The sequence below is a fragment of the Podospora bellae-mahoneyi genome, chromosome 5 (genome assembly GCF_035222275.1).
Source record: "Podospora bellae-mahoneyi strain CBS 112042 chromosome 5, whole genome shotgun sequence".
NCBI lineage: Eukaryota > Fungi > Ascomycota > Sordariomycetes > Sordariales > Podosporaceae > Podospora > Podospora bellae-mahoneyi.
In genome coordinates, this window is record NC_085884.1 from 777791 (window position 1) to 793589 (window position 15799).

Consider the following 15799-nt stretch of genomic DNA (forward strand, 5'->3'; position numbering starts at 1 on the left):
AGTAACTGAGGAGGCAAACTCCAATGGCCACCGAGGCCCCTTACTATGTTTTCACCAAAGGCTAAAAGTTATGAATCAGCATGTCCGCATCATTCTAGGCCATGTTTTCAACGATGAGCAGCTACATCTAGTATCCCGAATTGGTGCCCGTGGCCCACGATCTTGGAGTGTCCATTGCGTTAGTTAACCTGAGCGTGACGACGTATCTCATCGTGGCGGCGATCGCCCCCTCATTCATGGGAGATATGGCAGATCAGACTGGAGGACGACCCGTGTTCATGGTTTTGTTCGTCCTAATGATCTCTGCCAACGCGGGGGATTGCCCTCCAAACATCATACGCCGCTCTCCTGGTACTTCGTATGCTCCAGAGTGCTGGTGCATCAGGTAGGTTCTTACAACCATGTTCATGGGTCTGGCTTGGCCAAGATATTGACAGACGACAGCACTGGTAGCAATTACGTACGGAGTTATCGCCGATATCACAGAATCTAAAGACAGGGGCGGCTTTATCGGCGTCTTCCTCAACTGGCATGTTTTCATCCTCCCACCAACACCCCCCACCTACCCCCTGTTAACATCCACTACTCAACAGGCAAATTCCTCGATTGGAACTACCGCCACACCATCTCGAAATTCCAACCCACCACCAACTAAACTGACCTCTTCCCCCTCGAAAACAACCCGCCTCTGCGGCATCTACCTCCTCATCCTCATCAGCTCCCTCGGCATCCTAGGCTACGGCCTAGCACTAATGACAAACGCCGTAACCAGCCCTCACCCTTACCCCCTTACCCCCATCCCTTCCTTACCCACGTAGGTGCTGACACCAAAATAAACAAACCCAGCACATCTCCGGCATGATCTTCATGCAATTCCTCACAAGGATAACGACAGCGAGCAACTTCACACAGTTCGTACAATTCCACCCTCTACCCCCTACCTTCCGTCCCATCCTGACTAACTTTACCATGTTCCCGAGATGACAATCACCCTCCCGGCAGACATGAACGTCGAGAAGTCAGCCACGGCTCAAGGGGCATGCAGTATCGTCAGGTGTCTCGGTGCCGGCACCGGCATCGCCGTCACGCAACCGTTGGCTGACGCTGTGGGATTGGGGTGGTGCTTCGCAATCTAGGCAATCTTCATGGCAACCGAGGCACCTCTCGTGTGGCTTTTGCAATCTCGTGGGCCATCGTGGGGAAATAACAAGACTGTTCAACACACATCAGGGTCACAAAGTACAGTTTTGCCGAATAGACACCATCACTTTCATCACAAACAACCTATCACACAAATGCCACACATGCTAAACAGTCCCAGTTCCAAAGAGCAGGAAGTCCTATTGATCGCTTCGGGAGACTTCATCGCTGCCCAACAACCTGATCTTGCAACGCTTATACAATATCTGACAAGTTATACATGCACCTAACACTTGGAGGCCGTTGTACATTTCCACATCTTTTCTTTCTCGTCCTTTCAATCATGCCACATCGAAATCTGTTCTCCCATCACTCGCCACCCCTGCTCCCACGTCTGCTACCAGATCTCTGTGACCACATGGTTGGGTGCATCTGCAATCCAGCAATCTCCGGATTCCACTTGGTGGGATTGGTGTGGCGCGTAATCAGCATACGCACAGCAGCGTAGGCGATCAACAAACAGCCAAATGCCATAGGGATGAGCCAGTACAGGGGCAGCAAGTTGCGGGTGGTGCCAAAGACAATTTCAACACCGGGCGTGTAGATGATAAAGGCGGCGAGCGCAGCGCCGGCAAGAATGCAGTAAAAGGTGACCCGGTTGGCGAACATGTATCGACCAAAGGGCAGAGTATAACGAGTCTTGCATGCAAAAAGGTTGAACATCTGCATCGTCATGATAGCCCAGTAGTACATCGACTGTGCTTCGGCCAGGATGTCGTACTGGGTCTGGCCATCGATTCCCTTGTACGGCGCCGCGTCCTTGGTCCAGTAGTTTGTCGGAGCTCCAGCGCCCTTTTGCATGAGATATGCATCACGCATAGAGATACCGCGCATGTGAAGAACGAAGAAGAACGAAAACATGGCGCCAACGGCCTCGATGATTCCGATCTCGAGATAAGCCCAGGACAAGAGAGGCCCGTCGACCAAGACTTCGGCGTCGCCACCCTCAAACTTGTCGGCCCAGTACTGTTTGGTGAAGATGTGACCGGTATTGTGAAGTAGAGTCTTGAACTTGCTGCGGTTTTCGGGAGGCAGTATGACCACATTGGCCTCCTGGTCCCATCGACCCCCGGTGCGACGAATCTGGCGGCGGCGAAATCTCTCGGCGGACTCTGGGGTGACAGGTTTCCGAGGTGGTAGCTTCATCAAACCCTCGCTGGTCTCGGGGGGATCCTGGTGATCAAAAAGTCAGCGGCTGCATAATGTGGTAGAGAAAGTTGTTGATCTACCCAAGCGAATGATAGCGCCGCAATAAGCTCAAACCCCAGGTCAATGACAAGGATCAGAATCGCGGTAAGGGGAAGCGGAATCGGAACAATGACGTAGAGCAAGTTGGGAATGACCTCCGGCATGGAATGGCTGATGGTGTACTTGATGGACTTCTTCAAATTGATAAAGATCAGTCGGCCCTCCTGAATACCACGTACAGTGCTGGCAAAGTTGTCATCAAGAAGAATCATGGAAGCTGCTTCCTTTGAAACATCGGAACCGGACTTGTTCATCGCAATGCCCAGGTCAGCCTTCTTCAGAGCGGGTGAATCATTCACACCGTCGCCAGTGACACCAACGATGTGGCCCATCTCTTGAGCCCGGCGAACAATCTCCAGTTTGTGCTTGGGGCTGGTGCGTGCGAAAATGATTTCGTCCTTCCAGAAGATGTCGTTCCACTGTTGGTCTGAGAGTCCGTCGATCTGCTCGCCGTGGATAACAATAGCATTGTACTCGTGTTCTTGGACTTGTTCGATCAGTCGCTCGGTTCGCTTAGCAACCCTCTCCCGGGTCTCGCCGAGCATGAGGTTGATCTTCCGCGCAATTGCTTCCGCAGTGAGGGGATGGTCTCCGGTAACCATGATGACCTTGACGCCGGCAGCCCGGCAACTGCCAATCGCTTCGCGGACTCCGTGCTTGGGGGGATCTTGGAGAGACGCCAAACCGACAAACACAAAGTCCCCAAGAGGGTAGCTCTTGGCTTTCTTGTCAAAAGTAAAGTCCTCGGGATATTGGTCGCCAGGAAGCTCGAGCATTGCAAATCCCAAGACTCGGTGGCCACGAGAAGCCATGTCTTCGTAGATATCATCGTAGGCCCCCTTGTGGTCGTCAGTCAGAAGAGCATTGCTGCCATCCCCTCGGACAAGAAGGCGATTGCAAAGACGCCAAACCCGCTCAGGCGCTCCCTTGATGTACAGAGTCAATGCACCATTGCTGTGAGCCTTCTTGTGGATGCTCATGTGCCACTTTGTCTCTGAACTGAAGGGGATTTCGAAGACTTTTGGGTACTTCTCGGCCAAGTTGTCAAACCCCAGAAGTTGGTCACTGGCGTATCGTATCAGTCCGGACTCTGTGGCGTCACCTAGAATTTCCCTCTGATAGATCGGCACATCTGTTCTGTCAAACTTTGCTCGGGTGCACAGGGATGATATGTGAAGAATCTCCAGAATTCCAGGCGAATCAGGGGTGGCAATTCGACGGTCGACCAGAGCACCCCGCGCCGCTTCGTACATTGCGCCGCAAGTCCAAATATTGGCGACCGTCATTTGGTTTCGGGTAAGCGTGCCAGTCTTGTCGGTGGCCAACAAGGTAATGGCTCCGAGCGTTTCGACTCCTTGGAGATCCTTGACGAGAACATTCTGACTGGCCATGCGCTTGGCAGCAATGGTCAAGAGGATGGTGACGGTGGCTGGCAGACCCTCGGGTACCCATGCAACGAACACCCCAATGGCAAAGTTCAAAGCCAGAGAGACATTGTTGTTGTTCACCGGGAAGGAGACTCCGAAGAACGTCAGAGCGGTAAAGATGGCAATTGTGGCGATGATCTTGACGAAATTTCCAATCTCAACGGTCAGAGGGGAGGTGACCTTTGCTTCGCCGGCCGTGAGGCTAGCAATTTGCCCCAGCACAGTGTTGTCTCCAGTCCGAATGACGATGCCGAATGCTTCGCCCGAGACGCAAAGAGTGCTGTTGAACATCAAGTTGTGTGCTTCCAACGGATTTTTCATGTCATTGTCCGTCGTCCGATCCTGCGGCTCGGACTCACCTGTAAGGGATGAGTTGTCGACTTTGCAATCCGAGGCCGAGAAGACCAGAATATCGGCTGGCGTCTTGTCGCCCATCCGAACGAAAACCACATCGCCCGGGACCAATGCAGATGCATCGAGCTGGGAGAGCTTTCCGTCGCGCAGACACATGCACTTGGCCGGGATCATGTTTAGGAACGAATCGAGTAGAGCCTGAGACTTGCTTTGTTGGTAGAACTCGATGAAAGCATTGATGTTGGCAACTATGATGAGGATCGCCCCCAAATAAGTCTGCATAGGGGCTTAGCAAGTGTGCAGAGAAAGAAGACAATTGGATGAAAAGGCACCAGGGTAACGTACATTGGGGAAGTTGGCTTTGAAGTCGATGGCGAGCAAGATGTACTCCAACACGCCGGCCAGGATCAACAGAAGATTGAAGAGACTGGTCAAGTAGTCGAGATATTTGAGAAACGGATGACGCTTCTTAGGAGGGGTCAAGACATTTTGGCCGTGCTCTTGAAGAAGAGCAACAGCCTGTTGGCTGGTCAGGCCAAAGCTTTCGGACGGCTTGTCGAGATTGATGATTGTTCTGTACTGGGTGGCGACATCTTGGGGTGACATGAGATGTTCAACAACATTGACCTTTCTCTCTTTCTCCTGCTGCCGCTCTCGGCGGGCTTTCTCTTCTCCGGTGATGACCTGGGGGATGGAGGGTTTGTGAGGGATACTGACACGAGGACCAGGCGAGCGAACCGGCCTCTCCGTCGAGGTGAACTGGATCCTCTGGTTCGGGGGACCAGCCATCATGCAATCAGCTTAGGGTGATGTGACTGATGATGCGGTGATGTATGAACCTGGTGTGGAAGAGAGAAACAGAGGAAGTCAAAAATTTACACAACGTGAAAATTTTCACAATTGTCTTGACGGAAGTCGCGTACACAAGGGAGGTAGGTATGATGTCGGGTCCAGAGTCGCGACTTCCAATCATGCTACCTAGGAACACCAGACTGCAAGAGGCCCCCTCCTGCACCTGGCAAGCTTCTTTACTCAAGAGAGAACCTTTACGGAGCCCCCTCTTTATCCAAGTAACCCCTCCCTCCCCCACCTGCCCTTTAAAGATAGTTACCAGGCCTTTAAAGATGGTTAAAAGGATTTAAAAATTATTAAAAGGCGTTTAAAGATAGTTTGAACGCTTGTTGATAGGTATGAGGGGGGGTGAGGGAGGGTGCTGGCAAGATAAATAGGGGGCTCCGTAAAGGTTGTCTCTCACTCAATGGAACAAGAGGTAGACCGGGCTCATCCCAATGCACCTGCCATCTTCGCCTTCTCAAGCCTTTGACCCCGAACAATGCTCCACAACCAGGCACCATGGACCACCTCATGGCTTCCCTCCTTATCGATCCATACGTTGTCCAAAAATGTGCTCAGAACAACGCTTGGCCACATGATGGGAACCAAGGCAATGAATCCCCACAGGATTCCCGTCTTGGGGTCAGCATGATTGATCCCGCTTCTGTTGTTGAACACAGTCGACATGATGGTCAAGGCAATCGTACCTCCAAAAGGAACAGCAAACGTGACAATGCAGGTGATGGCAGCTGTCATGTGTGGAAAATATGCCAGTCCATGCAAACGATCCGAGGTTTGTGTTTGTGCCCACGCCGAAGCCGGCAAGTGCCATCATGCCGTAGACGACGCTGGTTTTCTCGGTCCAACACGCATAAGGTAGAACGGAGATTGCAACTGCTGAAGTGACCGTTCCCAGCAAAAGCGCAGGCAAGGTTTGGCGAGGCCAGACATTGATCCAGAACATGGCCATGTACACGCCAGCTGCAACTGCTTCTTAGCATAACCCCACTGGGATGGTTAAGATTGCAACTTACCTCCCTTCCCAGGCAGAAAATACAGCAAAGACAACCCAGAACCACTCGAATCATGCCCCATGACCTCGACAAAGTAAATGTCCATGAAGTACATCACCGAGTACATCGCCGCCCCCACCATCGAGTTGATGAACAACAGCAACCCGATATCCTTCCGCACCAGCAACCCCCAAGGCATCATCGCTTTCTGCCTCGGAAACACCCTGGCCATTTTCCTTCCTGGCACCATCGCCCACTGATGTCCCACCCACCCAACCGCCACCAACGGCACAACCACCGCAACAGACCCCCAATGCATACTCCCCTCCCGCCCACGTAAGTCCCAAAATCAGCAGCCCCATCCCCGAAAGAAACAACACCTGCCCCCCATAATCTATCGTGCCCATCCTCCTCCCCAACTTGACCAACCTCGTCGCCTCATCGTCACCACCGTCTCCATCCCCCACCCCCACAGCACCAACTAATTCCCCTCTCAAAACCCACCAAACAACCCCCATCCCCAGCGCTCCAACCGGTACATTAACCCCAAAGCACCACCTCCACCCCTCCCTCCCCGACTCAGAAACCCACCCACCACAGGCCCAACCCCAAACCCAACAGCAGCAAACACCGCGAAGAGGGTCTAGTTCTTGGCGTACTCAGCCAGGCTTACTCTGTCAGCCAGTATAGTCCTGACACAAACACTCATACCCGCCGCTCCCACCCCCTGCACCCCTCTTCCGAATAACATCACTCCCTATTCCGCAGAGGAGGCCAAAGGGGAAGCGACGCATATTGCCGAGCCGACCATCAGGATGAGAATGGAAAGCTGAAGGGAGGGATACCGGCCGAAAATGTCGACGACCTAGGCCCAGAGGGGGAGGAAGGAAGCGGAGGGGAGGTTGAAGGAGGTGGTGAGCCAGTTTAGTTGGGATTTTGGTCTGGCATCAGGGTCAGGTGTTGTCATGGAGATGGGGGATGGTCGGGGGGAAGGGGGGGGTTGGTTGAGGACAAGCCAAAATCTGAAACTATGGAGGGCAAGGCAGAGGCGATGATTGTCATGTCAAGGGCCTGGAGGGTGTAAGGGAGGAGGAGGCCAAGGGTGAGCTTGAGGCGGTGTTCACGGCGGAGGGACTTGGCTGCTTTGAGCTGGACGTGGTCTGCTTCCTCTGTCTGATCAGCGGCCACCATGCTAATGGGGTTCGCTGAGGAGGTGGAAACATGGCTGGATGAACTCCGCCTGAGGAAGGGGTTGTCCACGATACTGGCGGTGTTTCTTCTTGGCGTATCAAACTGCTAGATACATTTTCTCGGGTCGAAGAATCTTTCGAGGTTGAGTTGGCGACAGGGAAGGTTTGTGAAGAAGGAGGCCCTATGGTCACGACGGCTCTTCAAGGTAAGCGGCAGGTTGGTCTTCACAGTAGAATGGGAGACCTCGCATCTTAAATACATGTCCTTCACGCCCGTCTGAGAACCTAAAACCCTGCTCTACTATAACTATAAACATCAGAGACCTCAGCATGACATAATGTTCGACCTTGATATCACAGGGAGAGGCGCAATACCTGTTTGGGAAACATCGAGACCGTTGATTGGCCAATACCATGAGACCTATAGGTCTTTCCTTGGAAGCATGGCTCGGGTTCGTCGGTTTGTTCGGGTTCGGTGCCAAGGCCTACAGTCAGCTCGGCTGAGCCCAACTGGTTGACCATGATGACTGCTTGGGGCTGGTTGATAAGGCAAAGATCTTCACAGTATCTCATATCCGGCAAAGTCATGGACTTCGCAACAAATTGTTCAGTATTGGAGCTTGTCAAGTCTTGTCTGTAAACTCCAGACTACTATCAACGCCTAGCTCCATGCAAAATGTCTATGGAATGACGAAAAGGAGACAACCGACACGGAGCAGAGAATTTTGATGCCCATGTCTCACCGGCATATACTTCATAAACCCCCCTTCTTCCCTCCCAAACCATACTGCAACGCCAAATTCTCAACGCACGAGACCCTTGTTATTTCTTAACCCGAGATAAAAACGCAAAGCCAACTTTTTGAACCCGACCATCCACCAGAACCTACCCCCAATCACTGTTGCGGCTATTCCGTCTCCTCATCACCCGTCACAGCACAAACAGCATCGTGCACCACCTCGACGCCGTTGTTGGCCACTTCGGCAACACCCTCAGCGGCGCTCTTAATCGCCCGTCTGGTGGTCTGCTCAGCCTGTTGCTCCTCAAAAGTTGGAATCCTAGTCAACTCCGTCACGAAGCTCTGGCCCCACCAAGCGCTAGTGTACTTGAACACATATCGCTCCAGCTTGCGGTAGTTAGCCTCGCGCTGTTCGGGGCTCATGGTGACGGCGTCGTGGATGGCGTTGGCCAGCTCTTCCGTGTTCCAGGGATTGACGATCAGACTTCCATTAAGACTCTGAGCCGCTCCAGTAAACTCGGACAGGATCATGACTCCGTGACGCTCTCTCTGTGTGGCGATGTATTCGTATGACACCAGGTTCATGCCGTCGCGGGTGGAGCTGACCAGGCAGACATCGCTGACAGCGTAGAGTGCCGTGAGCTCATCAAACGAGACAGACTGGTGGAGGAAGTGGATGGGCATGAACTCAATCGTGCCAAACCTCCCATTGATGCGGCCCACAAGCTCATTAACGACGGCTCGCAAGTTCTGGTATTCCTCCACATCTTGACGACTTGGCACCGCCACCTGCACCAGAACAATCTTGCCAATCCACTCGGGATGTTCGGTGAGGAACACCTCCAACGCGTGGAGTTTTTGGGGGACACCCTTGATGTAGTCAAGGCGATCCACACCAACGATGAGCTTGACGCCCTCGAACTTGCGTTTCAAGGCGGCGATACGCGCTTGAACACTCGGCTTCTTCAAGCCTTCAACAAACTTCTCGGGGTCGATGCCGATTGGGAAAGCGCCGACGGTAACGAACCTGCCATTCCAGTCAACCCCATTAGGTGTTGTTGGAGTAGACCTGAATGTGTTAGCATGATGGCTTCATGAGAAAGCGGTGGAAAGCACTCACAATATCCTCGAGCAACTGCTCAGGAAATGTCTGGCATAATCGTAGGTGTGGAAGCCGATCAAGTCGCATTCCAAGATCCCTAGTAACAGTTGCTCTCTGACCGGGAGAATGCGATAGATCTCACTGCTGGGGAATGGCGTGTGCAAGAAGAAGCCAATCTTTACATTCTTCTTGGAGTTTCCAATCTCCTCGCGCAACATTTGCGGGAGCAGCATGAGATGGTAGTCGTGGACCCAGACCAGATCGCCGTCTTGTACGTCTTTGACCACCTCCTTGGCAAATAATCTGTTGACATCGCGGTAGGCAGCCCAAGCAGCCTCGTCGAATGTGATCTCACCGGGGTGGTAGTGGAAGAGTGGCCACAAGATCGAGTCTGGAGAAAGAAGTAGGGGTTAGCCAGCGATACTTGGAGAAAAGCCGCGACGCTCAAGGGGCTACTCACTCGCAAAGCCGTTGTAGTGACGGTCAGCCAGCTCATCGTCGACGAACACGGGGTAAGCGTTGTATTTCTCTTTGAGCTGTTCTCTCATGGGACCGATTTCCGCCTCGGGCACCTCCAGGCCGGGCCACCCATACCACTGGAAGCTGGTGGCCTTGGACAAGCCGCTGAGACCAGTGACAAGACCACCTGAGGACATGGAGAAGCTGTATTGGCCATCGTCTGTTCGCTTGATGGTGATGGGAAGGCGATTTGAGATTAGGAGGAGGCGACCGGACGAGCCGTTTTCGTCAACGAGGCCGGGCATTGCGGGTAACGAGTTTGGGGGTTGACAGCGCGGATTGCGAGGAACGAATGGTGAGGGGAGCGCCTGCGATGCAGCGCTCTGGGGTATGTTACGAGGGGAGGTCCTGCCTGCGCGACAGTGTCTTGAAGGATTTGTATTAGGTTGGGAGTCGGTTCCTGAAGAGAGGTGATGATAAAGAGCAACGGCTATCCTTTTGTTGCTAAGTTCTGGAATGTTTGACAGCGGCCAGCTGTGGATCGACTGTGCCTCTGGTGACGTTGTCGACTGGTGCACCTGCAAATGAAAGCTTGGAAACCGTTCGAGCTGCTCTTCAATGCGGGGCAGGCGCAGTGCAGCGACAGCCAAGGGCGGGGTAACAACTTGGAATTAGTTCAGGTCGGGTTGTCAAACAGCTCCGGGATGGGCGATGAGCTTTCCTTTATGTATATGGAAATAGCTAGCTATGTGCATGTGAAGGCTCTGAGCGGGATATATGTAGTGTAATGAGGATGCTGACTGCTATTGCGAAGAACCTGTCATCTTTATCGATTCTCACAGCTTTCGAATCCGTCGACGTAATTTTTTGGGCGGGATCAAAGGATGCCGAGTGCGGGACAGATGGCACCCCTGCCCGCATCAGCTAAAAGGCCAGAAACGCCACGATAAAATCCCGGCAAGTCTCCACCCTGTCCCATCACCATGTCACCGTTATCAAGAGCATCACTTGTTGAGAGGAAGGCACAATTCCCTATATTTGTCTCTGGATCCTGATATCTTGGCCAGGCTGCGACGCTGAAATCGCCATTTTGCACCTTTCAACCGGCCACAACCACGACAGGGATTCATCAAATGGCGCACCATACGACGATGCACCGTGGTGGCCATGCAGAGCGCACCGAGCCGAAATCTCTTGTTTGAGATGTTTTTTTTCTCTTTGCTCTCGCCTGCCCAGATCGTGATTTCGGACCTTCTTTCCAGCCGTGACCCGCTTGGCTCACACTTTAATACTGAACCACTGTTCAGAAACTGGAGGCCTGACAGCAAGACGACAGGACAGGACTCTGGAGGAATGTTCTTTGCTATTCTTCAGTCTGCACGTTTCTTCAGCAGGACCCGCTCCTGTCGTCAGCCTGGCTCAACGGCGCGCGGGCCACATGCTCCTGGGCAACAAAACAGCTCAGGACACCAGCGACTGAACACCAAGAGCTGCACAACCTGAGATGTCACTTTTTTTTGGAACCTTGACTTTAGCCGTCCAAGGTCGGTCGGCTGGACTGCGGAGCAATTCCAGGCCAATCAAACGGCCACAACCCCCCCCATGTCACCTGCTGCCCGATTTCTTTGTCAATCGACCGGACCGAGACGCCCAGCAGCCTTGTTGGACCCACATCCGAAGCCACGATCGAAACGGAGTGCTGCGATCTGGAACGGTAGCCCGGCTTGGCATCATCCTCGATTATACAATTACATGGACGGCGACATGCCCGAGAGGGCTACCAAGTTTGCATTGATACTGCACTGTGATGCAGGCTACGGGCATTCTCTCAACAGCAAACAGCAAGTTGAAACAGACCACTGACAGTTCGGATGGTTTTAAAGCCATCAGTCATGTGGATCTCCCGTGCAACACATCCATGTTGTGATGCCTGTGATGTGTCACCTCTTAGGTAAAGTATATATAAGTTATAACTAAGTAAAGAGAGCTAGATAGTACTTGAAGCCACTACCTCTGCACGGGCGTCAAGTAAGCATTCAGCGCCCCCTTCTCCCACAGGTTGAAAATCCGCTGCTTGCTCATCCAGTCGGCGCTGTCTTCATCCATCTTCAAGTCAAAGTTCCAAAGTACGCGGGTAAGAATTAAACGCATTTCGATGTAGGCCAGGTTCCTTCCCAAGCAGTTCCGGGGACCCAAGTGGAAAGGTTGAAAGGCTTCCTTGTGATCGCTCGCGAATTCGGGGTCGCCAAGCCATCTCTCAGGGTGGAATTCAAAAGGCTTCTTGAAGTGCTCCTCGTTGTGATACATGGCCCACTGATGGACGGCCACGACCGTCTGCTCATTCAGAGTCGTCAGCTGCTAACATATCAGAACTCAGAAAGGGATGACTTACACCACCGGGGACATAGTGTCCAGCGATGCTAGCTCCCGCTGGGGGAACAACTCTGGGCAGCCCAGTCGGAACAGGAGGATACATCCTGAGCGCCTCGTCCAGGCAGGCGAGCAGATAGGGGAGATTGCTGACACTCATAAAGTCAATCTCGTCCTCGGATTTGAAAGCACCTCTGACCTCGGCCGTGAGTTTCTCCAACGCGTCAGGGTTCGTCATCAGCAAGAAAGTAACCCCCGAAAGGAGCGTCGCTGTCGTCTCGGAGCCCCCAATAATGAGAATCGCACTGTTGGCCTGCAGTTTCTGAAGCGTAAGACCCTGTTTCCCACAAGTCAGCTCACCACCCTCCCTGTCAACAACACGTCCAAAGGCTCAAAAACTCACCCACTCATCCGCCTTCTTCAACAACCCCTCAATCAAATCACTCCTCTCCTTCCCCCCCTCCATCCGTTTCTTCAACTTCACCAACGTCATCTGATAGTGCCTCTCTCGTTCCTCCATCAAGCTCTTGGGCACCACCGCCATCAGCGCCTTGAACACCCACGGGTAATGAACCAGGCTCTGAAAAACAACCCCCACCCTCGCCAGCTCGAAAATCGCCTTGACCCACGGGTGATACTCCCCGCCCTCCAAACACCCAAAACTCTCCCCAAACGCCAAATCCCCAATCACATCGAAAGTAGTATAGTTATACCACGCCGCCAAATCCACCTTTTCCCCCCCGGCCGCTCTGAGCTTTCTCACCAACAAATCAACATACTGCTTAATCAACGGCTGCTGCTCCCTCATGCTTCGATCGGAGAAACCGTGCGCCATTGTTCTTCGTAGTAGACCATGCTCCTCCCTTTTGGCGTTCACAATGTCAACCGGGAGGTCGTCCACCGGGCGGTAAAACCCGAGGTACTTTTCAAACTCTTCCGACTTGTCGGTGCGGTGGCCCATGATGTCCTTCCAGGCCTGGGGATTGGAGAAGGCGAGCTCGTTGGGGCCGATGCGGACGACGGGGCCGTACTTTTGGTGGAGGGGGAGGAGGTCGAAGGGGAGGGTGCCGCGACACAGGAGGCGGATGTGGCCTAGGCGGGTGGCGCGCATGAGGAGGGGGCCGGGGAAGGAGCGGAGAGGGTGGAGGAGGAGGTTGTAGAGTATGCTGCCCAGGACGTAGAGTGCGAACTGGGAAGGGTGGTTAGTATTTGTGGCTTGTGAAGGGAAAAGGCGGGATGACTTACGCCTCCTAGGAGGAGGAGGAGGGAGGGCTCTACTCCTAGGGACAGGAGGGCCATGGTTGGTTGGTGATTTTCAGTGGTGTGGTGTTGATATGAGGGTGTGTGCTCAAGTCGCGAGTGCCGCTTGTGATGATTGCTATCATGGGATGTTCTGCCGTTCGCATCCAAAACTCCCACGCTTTTCACTGCTATTCCAACTAAAAGTGCGAAACTGACTCGTTCCCGCCTTTCCAGCAACTAAACTACTCTCCAAGCCAAAAAAAAAAAAAAGTTGGAAGATTCATAGGTAACCAGACCAGAACTCGCATTTGCTCGGAACCGGACTCAGTGTCGCATTTTGTAGTCCACGCAACATTGTGCGAGCTTGATAAAACCCCCCCTTGGCCGAGAACTTGCCCCCCTACCCCCGGACCTCGGATCTGCATTTGCTATTTGTTCTCCTCCTCAGGTTTGTGCGGTGAGTGAGTGAACATGTGGTTGCAATTCAGTGGTAGGCGGGTACGAGTACGATGGGAAAAAAGCAGGTGAAACCAAAGGTTCAATCTTGGGGTTGATAGATTTATATTGGTCAGTCCAACCCCCTGCGCGGCACATGGACTCTTACCCTGGTCTTGATCTTCATCGACAAAAACTCGGCTTACGTCCAAGTATATACCTGTAGCGTATAGGTTATCATGTCAGCATTCTAGAATATATGTTCATACTAGAATTACCTTACCCACCGCCCTTCACAATCCTCCTGTCCGACCGACCTCGACCGCTTCTCAGGGGTAACGCCGATCTGTGATCCCGCCAAGACGGAACAGAGCTTCAGAACGAGGTCACCATCCTCGAATGGTTAGCGCTCATCGGCTGCTAACGGTTGCAAAAGCTTAGGGGGGAACGCCACTAGAAGCTGTTTTGGTGTACGAATTCGAGAAGGCCGGAATGACACCTTGTTCTCCTCGAGTTTGTTCAGGAAGAAGGACTCGTTTGTGCATTGGACGACCGATACTACATCCTCATCAGGCAGGTCATAGTGGAAGCCTTGGTGTGAAGAGGTCTCACGTGAAACAAGCACAAGTACTCATGTGCCTAAGTGGAGTTAGTTGTAGAAATGGGATGGTCAATGATTAAAGTGTCACCTACGTGTACGTCTACTGTAAATCTACTTATATATCCGCATCTCCCAGGCATCACACTTCCCCCACCAAATCAACTCGCCAACCCTGCGTAGTCAATCCCCCCCAAAACTTGTCCACGATGTAAAACCCCGCCCCCTCAACACCTAGGTACTCTTCCCATCAACCCCCCAACAAACCACCAACCCAGCAATTTCCCCCCTCCACCGCTCCCTCCCTCACCCTCCCCGCCCAGCTCCTCAAATTCCTAAACGCCCTCGCCCCTTTCAAAAACTCGTCCCGTCCCCTCATCATCTCCCACCTCCCCAACTCAGCCATGTAATACCCCAACCCCTCCACCTTTTTATCCACCCCTTCTTCCTGCTCAGCAACAAAATGCACAAACAACCTTAACACCCCACCCGCATCATAAACCCCCGAAAACGCCAACCCCTCCCCTTTTCCTTCCCCCCTTTTCCTTTCCCCCGGTGCGTAACTCCTCAGCACAAACATCCCCCTCGCCCCATAAGCCCCATCCACCGCCACCGCAGCAACACCCCCCTTCCCCCCCCTCCCAACAACCTCGACAAAAAAGTTAGGCGCAACAGGTACCTCGTACCTCTTGGTCGCGATGACAAACTCTTCCTCCCGATCCCGAATAAGATGTTCCAACTCTGCCGGTCGAACACCGTCGAAGCTGTACGGGGTGGGGATTACGTCAGGGAGCGAGTTGACCGGTTTCATGGCGTTGAAGGGGATGTAGATCCTGTTTTGGGGGAAGGCGGGGACACACCCGGCGATGATGTCCAGGACCCCATCGGGGAGGAGGCGGTCGTCTTGGGAGGGGGGGAGGGAGGATTTATGCTGGAAGGTGTCATATGCTTCTGAGGAAAAGGACGTGGTTGTGAGGGTCTGTATCGGGGTTGAGAGGTAAGTCAAAATTTTGTCAAGGTCCGACGGTGAGGGGGAGGAGGGGGAGGGGAGGTGGATTCGGTGGTCGAGGAGGTGTTGTTCTTGGAGGAGGGAGTAGATTGTGGTGGGGAATGGGCGGGCGGTGGTACCAGGGCGGGGGGGCAGAGGGGAGCGGACTCGTCGGGGGGGAGGAGGAGGGCGGTTGGGTTGGAAGAAGGAGGGGTGTAAGTCGCGGAGGTATCTGGTTTCGATCGGGGGGAAGGTGAGTGATTGGCTTCGACTGCTGCTGGTGTGGACGCGAGCGATGGTCATGTTTCGCACCGCGCCGGGGGCTGGGAGGGAGGCTCTATGGTCGCGGTCGCGGTCGCGATCGCGGAGGGACCAGCATAATCGTGGAAGCTGGGAGTAGTTGCTCCACAGGACGGGATAGTTTTCGTTGTTGTCACCGATGGTGATTTTGGTGGGGCGGTGGTTGTCGTCGTCGTGGTCGTCGTGGTCGTCATCGTTTTCACGATGGCGCTTTGATCCGTGCGGCGGTGTTGTCATATTGAGTTTTAAGGTCTTGTCACTGTCGAAACTGACACGGGTAGAGACAAAAGACGGGAAAAG

The 15799-nt window shown here is 53.4% G+C and overlaps 5 protein-coding genes across 5 annotated transcripts; 1 reads left to right on the plus strand and 4 right to left on the minus strand.

The window, feature by feature from the left end:
* Nucleotides 1–23: 23 nt before the first annotated feature.
* On the plus strand, nucleotides 24–1136 carry QC761_500760 (uncharacterized protein; the record flags this gene model as incomplete). The annotated part of the gene is made up of 4 exons (XM_062879324.1): nucleotides 24–47; nucleotides 132–351; nucleotides 445–764; nucleotides 981–1136. The coding sequence occupies 4 exons, from the start codon at nucleotides 24–26 to the stop codon at nucleotides 1134–1136; spliced, it is 720 nt and encodes a 239-aa protein (XP_062730536.1).
* Nucleotides 1137–1304: 168 nt separating this feature from the next.
* Nucleotides 1305–5106, minus strand: QC761_500750 (uncharacterized protein). The gene is made up of 3 exons (XM_062879323.1): nucleotides 4575–5106; nucleotides 2430–4505; nucleotides 1305–2373 (listed from the first exon to the last, which is right to left on the minus strand). The coding sequence occupies exons 1-3, from the start codon at nucleotides 5019–5021 to the stop codon at nucleotides 1510–1512; spliced, it is 3387 nt and encodes a 1128-aa protein (XP_062730537.1). The 5' UTR covers nucleotides 5022–5106; the 3' UTR covers nucleotides 1305–1509.
* Nucleotides 5107–7812: 2706 nt separating this feature from the next.
* Nucleotides 7813–11208, minus strand: TPS1 (Trehalose-6-P synthase/phosphatase complex synthase subunit). Its single transcript, XM_062879322.1, has 3 exons — nucleotides 9568–11208; nucleotides 9126–9498; nucleotides 7813–9074 (listed from the first exon to the last, which is right to left on the minus strand). The coding sequence occupies exons 1-3, from the start codon at nucleotides 9869–9871 to the stop codon at nucleotides 8174–8176; spliced, it is 1578 nt and encodes a 525-aa protein (XP_062730538.1). The 5' UTR covers nucleotides 9872–11208; the 3' UTR covers nucleotides 7813–8173.
* Nucleotides 11209–11573: 365 nt separating this feature from the next.
* On the minus strand, nucleotides 11574–13235 carry QC761_500720 (uncharacterized protein; the record flags this gene model as incomplete). The annotated part of the gene is made up of 4 exons (XM_062879321.1): nucleotides 11574–11900; nucleotides 11959–12273; nucleotides 12340–13125; nucleotides 13182–13235. 4 exons carry the CDS (start codon nucleotides 13233–13235, stop codon nucleotides 11574–11576), a joined length of 1482 nt encoding a protein of 493 aa, XP_062730539.1.
* Nucleotides 13236–14461: 1226 nt separating this feature from the next.
* On the minus strand, nucleotides 14462–15736 carry QC761_500710 (uncharacterized protein; the record flags this gene model as incomplete). The annotated part of the gene is made up of 1 exon (XM_062879320.1): nucleotides 14462–15736. The coding sequence occupies one exon, from the start codon at nucleotides 15734–15736 to the stop codon at nucleotides 14462–14464; it is 1275 nt and encodes a 424-aa protein (XP_062730540.1).
* Between the last annotated feature and the right edge of the window lie 63 nt (nucleotides 15737–15799).

Excerpts from the sequence above, each read along its gene's own strand:
- QC761_500750 (XM_062879323.1), bottom strand. The coding sequence starts at position 5,021 with ATGATGGCTGGTCCCCCGAACCAGAGGATCCAGTTCACCTCGACGGAG. Across the intron at positions 4,506-4,574 it reads TCAAAGCCAACTTCCCCAAT|ACTTATTTGGGGGCGATCCT; the intron begins GTACGTTACCCT and ends GCCCCTATGCAG. Across the intron at positions 2,374-2,429 it reads CGGCGCTATCATTCGCTTGG|GATCCCCCCGAGACCAGCGA; the intron begins GTAGATCAACAA and ends TTTGATCACCAG.
- TPS1 (XM_062879322.1), bottom strand. The coding sequence starts at position 9,871 with ATGCCCGGCCTCGTTGACGAAAACGGCTCGTCCGGTCGCCTCCTCCTA. Across the intron at positions 9,499-9,567 it reads TCACTACAACGGCTTTGCGA|ACTCGATCTTGTGGCCACTC; the intron begins GTGAGTAGCCCC and ends TTCTTTCTCCAG. Across the intron at positions 9,075-9,125 it reads AGCAGTTGCTCGAGGATATT|GTCTACTCCAACAACACCTA; the intron begins GTGAGTGCTTTC and ends TAACACATTCAG.